The sequence below is a fragment of the Uranotaenia lowii genome, chromosome 3 (genome assembly GCF_029784155.1).
Source record: "Uranotaenia lowii strain MFRU-FL chromosome 3, ASM2978415v1, whole genome shotgun sequence".
Lineage (NCBI taxonomy): Eukaryota > Metazoa > Arthropoda > Insecta > Diptera > Culicidae > Uranotaenia > Uranotaenia lowii.
Window position 1 is genome coordinate 173,964,548 of NC_073693.1, and position 5,398 is coordinate 173,969,945.

Here is a 5,398-nt window from a genome sequence, read left to right on the forward strand (position 1 = left end):
GCCGAACAGTGAGTGGCCGTTTTGCTCGGCTTGAGTTACTCAGAGTCTGTGCCAGTGATGCTGGGAATGAAAGTGATCCTAAATGTATACTAACGATTTAACCGAAAAGATCATACACTATAATACCTGTCATGTTGTCCCACTTTTACAAGATGCATGATATTGAAATAAATTTTATCAGTTGTAGAAAAGCACGTCTTTTTGATATTATGCTTTGGCCCCAGATACATAGCAATGAGTGTACACATGCATAGTAAATTGTAAAAGACTCTTTCGTGTGGAAAATGATCAACTTACACATTCCATTATCATTGGTTGAAAACCGGTTAGTTCACAAATGTTGAAGAGAATTCCCCAAAGTTCATCTTTCGCACTTCTATGGATTGGTTATCCGTCTATATTGATTTTAACTATTTTTTGCTTCCAATAGCGGATGATATCAAATTGATCTCTTCCGTCCGTGATAGGTATCTTTGCCCCTGTTTCCAATTTTAAAATATCTGACAACAAGCAATCGTTTGAAGAATTTCCTGTCGATGTTGCTAGCCAACGTTCTTCTTCAAACAAATTCGACAGCTAGGTGTCATCCACATCTTTGAAGATGTGGATGCAATCGCCATCGTTGAGGTTCTCCAAAACTATTGCAAACTTCCTAACTCGTATAGCAAACACCATCAAATAATTCTAAAATATAAAGGTAAACAACTTATCAAATAGTCAAACTTTCCTTTGAGATAAACAAACCTGAATATTGCTGAATTTTTCTTCTGGGGTTGGAAAAAGGCATTCCATAAATGTCAAGCTGCGGCGTAGCTTTTCTGCTCGGCGTTTCATTGCATTTAAAGCTTTTCCCCGAGAATATTCTCTTTAGTTCCGATTCCATCCAGTTGCGCTTGGCATATCAGCCAATCAGCAAAAAATTGAGAAACTAGAAGATGGTCCTTCTGTGACCTTAATGTTAGAATAAAGAGTGGATCGAACGTTTTGCAAAACAAGTGTATGAAATCCCAAAGCGGGAGAAATCTAAAAAAATTAAAGCCAACATAAGAAGATAATGCTAACAATACTTACCAATGCCTATATCATTTGTTTTCAAAATCTCCAAAAATAGAGTGCCTTTCAGCTCTGCCAGATATCTCTGCAAAATATACTTAATATTCCATCTCGGCTCACCCACTTTTGGTGGAAGTGCAGTTTTGTGTAATTTGAAAATGGACCGATGTGCTTTTATGTAGGTGCATTTTTTGCTAATTTTGTTTATATTGGAAAAGCAAGGCTTGTAGGCTCTCAGCACCTCCCAAACAGTTAGTTGAGCTGAAAGGCGCCGCATCTCACACTATCCAATAGATGAGCGCTTAAGCGCAGACTTTGTCTCCCATCTCGGGTACAGCCTTCGATGCAGGTCCGGATGCGAATTATGACCAGAGGCCCCAGCGTAGGGGTACTTAGTATCATGGACCCATGGACCCAGAGTTGCATACTGGGGGGACGCGGTGGCCCGCCGTGCCTTGGAATGCATTCCGTAAAAAGGATTTACCACCTGGGTGAACAACTTATAAAAAAAATTATCCAATATGTCCATATCAAAGTCGTCAAAACGCTGGCACTCCTAGCTGAAATTCTCACTTCCAAAAAGAGGGTGCTTAATCGCTAAGCGCACGGCACCCTCCCAAATAAACGCAATTCAATCAATCAATCACTTCCAAAACCGATTCTTGAACGGCGTCCTGTGATCCTAGACATTCGACATTGCTTTCATCATTTTCACTGCCGATTCTGAATCCTCTGTAGTTCGAATGCTTTCGAGGATCGCAAATTCCTTCCGAAGCATGCTTGACTAGGATTCCTCAACCGCATCTCCCAGTATGTCCTTTAAATATCGCACCGCAGCTAAATTATTTGTGCCATTGTAGCTCGTGATTGCCAGTATATGGAGATTCCATACGTTCGCATTTCTGCTTCGATGTTCAAATTTAGATAAAAATAATAACAATACCAATAATAAAAAATTGAAAAGGAAAGGGTTTTCTTACACCGTTTGTCACTCATGTTCAACACACAAACTAAAAAAATGACTGATAAACGAAATTTTGGAAACATATTACAATGAATGTTTCAAATTTTTGATAAGTCAAGAAAGTAAGAAATAAATTAGTTTCAAAATAAATTCTTAGCAAATTTAAAATTAAAAAATTCTGAATTTCCAAATAAATGTCCAATCTTGTACAAAACTTACCATGAATAGATGTTAAGAAAATGGTAATAATTGTTAATTTTTATTCGTCTAAATTTGGAATTCTTTTCCTCATTTTCAACTGGAAGTTTTGTGAGAAATTCCGCTGTAATTTTTTAATTTGAACAAAAAATATTTAATCACGATTTGAAATGTGAATTACCGATTACTGAAAGGAAATGAATTTTAAACAGAATTTATTCAATGTGCGATGGTTTAATTTAATTTGATAAAAAGAAGAATATATTTATAATTATTTTAAAAGTGCCTTTTATATAAGCCAGACATAAAACCTTTAATAAAGTAAAATCTTCCAGTTATCAAAATTTCATTTATGAAGCTTAAATAATAACTTTCTGTTCAACTACACTGACAAAGAAATGTTAGAAAATGAGTAATTACGTGAATGATAAAAACTGATGAAAAATTAAAAATGAGTTCGAAACTTTTGTTATTAATATTGAAAGCACAAATCAAATACAAAGTTAGTTAACACTGCGTATTAAAATGTATTTTTAAAGTTGCTACTTAGAACAATTTTTCAAACTTTTTTGATTAATTTCAAAATTATGATCGATCCAAAAAACATGATTTCATATAAAAAATATTAATAAAAAGTTTTTAAATTTTCAATCGCAGGTTTTTAAGCTTTGAATTACAAGCTCTGAGTATTTTGTCTCTTTAGATTAAAATATTGGGTCCTGAAAGAACAGAAGGTTGAAATTATGTTTTATTATTAAAAATTTGGAGTTAAAGGCTTATGGTTGAAGAACACGAAAATTCAGAATTTAAAAACAAGGAAACAATTGTTAAAAATATGTCTTAAAAATTTAAAAAGTTTGATTAAAAAAAATCCGGCAAGTTGATTAGAAAATTGAAAAAAAAACTGCACAGTAAAATTCGGAAAATTGATTTGAAAATTGAAAAAAAAATGGAAATAAAAAAGATTAGTTTTTAAAAACATTTCAGGAAGAGTTTTTTCAATAAACATGTTTCACTATAACCATTTTGGTGCTTACTTCATAGTAACTATCTCATAGCTTTTAATGATGGTATCGATTAGCCCTTTTATTTGACGTTGCTCGTTAGTTTGCTGGATCATGATTTACCAAACAAAAGAACGCGATTTATCAATCCTGATAATCAACTTATTCTCACAGATTACTCAACCGAAACAGGTAGCGCGGGGACGGTGAGTTAAGCTCAAAGAAAATTCACGATCCGCACGCGTTCTCGAATAGACACGCGCAAATTCACACGCCTCAAAGTTTTTTGCTCTTCGTTTCGCCACACAATTTTCTTGAGGATTTTGACCCATCAAATATGGTTCTTTTTATTCTCAATTAATTCTCGCTGAAGTCAAATTTCGAAAACCCTCTCTCATTGACAAATCTTTCATAAAAAATAATGAATAAAATTTCTACTCACCATTGTACAATACTCGTGCATTGGATGTGAGAGTTTGTGATTTTTGGCATTGCATCCGAGGAAGAAACATCTTTGACACATATAGAAATTAAAACACATCAAACAACGGTACCGGAATCCCACAATCGGATACTCTTTGCAAATGTTACATTTGGCTTGATGTTTTGCCGCCTCTGCCGCTACCAAACGGTGCCACACCAAACTTTGCGGCTCGTGCTGCAACCAGTTGAGGAAATGCTGTGCTTCGATTGCTGTTTCCAGCGGCTCCCCGTTCTGATTGGTACCCACCCGTTCGAAACACGACCGCACGTAGGGTTCAATGTTGGACCACCTCACCCAGTTGTTGCGGTACTTGGATGCAATCATGCAACAACAATATAAGCTTACGTTGTTGGTCGATCTTTTTGCCTAAATCTGCAATCAAGCGGAACAAATATCGATACTTCTCCTCCAGGTGACCCTTGCTGAGGAGTATTAGGCCAACCTAAGTGAACAAAGCAAATCATGGATTAAAACAAGATTCGATGTCAGTTGATGTGAGATAGAAACGCTCCGGCGTGTAAAGTGACTCAAGTTTATCTTAAAACTAAGAACCCGAATTTGACCGGTGCGTTGCGAGTCATAGACGTTGAGAATCCAATCGATAGCCAAATCAAGCATCAAAGGCATTTTGATTGGTTCGATGGTTATGTACAACGAATGCAGCACTGTTGTCATATTCGGTATATCAATTAACTTATCGTTTTGTGCTCGCGAAGCGTGACGATCGAAAGTTTCTATGGCCACGTTCATCGCGATACGATCGAACGCTGGAAAGAATGATAAGAATATTTAATACATGTAGGTAAAACATATTTCTCCAAATGTTTACCTAATCTTTTTTGCACCGTGCGTAGTTTGAGTGCTGTTCTGTAGGCGGAAAATCGAACTTCGTTCAAATCTGCAAGCGATTTCATTAGCTCTATCATGTAATAAGGCACATTGGCGGGGGTCGTTACTCTTTCCCACGGAGGTTTCACGGTTGTGGCTAAATTTGGCACCGCGCCAATTGTGCCGGTGCTGATACCTCCATGTGTGATAGACTTGTTGCCATCTGCATCCACTGCTGTCGATTGGTTCGCACCATTGGCCAGTAAAATCTTTTGTCTCTCGTCCATGGCAATGTGGAGCAATTTCATTCTGGGGATTTGAAGGAGGAAAGTAATTTTGCGATTAGATAAAGTAGTAAAGAGTACTCGATTTAATTTTTGAAATTGCTTCTGATCTAGTTAGAATTTCGTTCCCCGTGTAACGGTGATAGTATTTTATTGCTCGAACAAAACACAAACTTAATACCTATTTATCCAATGGATAACTGTAAACTATTAGATGTTCACTTATTGAGAACAAAACTTAGACTAACTCAGCTACTGACAATTTCATGCCTTTTATAATGCACCAGCTACTAAACGATTGCTGTGATCAATCATAATGGAAATTCAAATATGTTATGATTGCTGTGATCTAACAATAACCGTTATTGCAATTTAAATTTTTTTCACGGTTAAAATGATTACTATGCAGGATTTTTGAATATAAAAAAAATCAATGTAAAGCCCTAAAATTTCAAACCACTTTTTAATCCGTCTGAAATCATGAGTCATCGTTGTAGTCTTAATCACATCAACTTGCAGGGTCTTCACAACTTTTTTGTAATAAATTTTACGAAGATGATGGCCTATTCCAATTCGAAATCTA

At 36.0% G+C, this 5,398-nt stretch overlaps 1 protein-coding gene across 1 annotated transcript; it reads right to left on the reverse strand.

Moving 5' to 3' along the window:
* Positions 1-576: 576 nt before the first annotated feature.
* Positions 577-4,839, reverse strand: LOC129752858 (dystrophin-like). Its single transcript, XM_055748645.1, is given in 5 exon segments — positions 577-684; positions 3,662-3,989; positions 3,991-4,147; positions 4,243-4,470; positions 4,533-4,839. Coding segments are annotated over 5 exon segments (1,128 nt in total).
* Between the last annotated feature and the right edge of the window lie 559 nt (positions 4,840-5,398).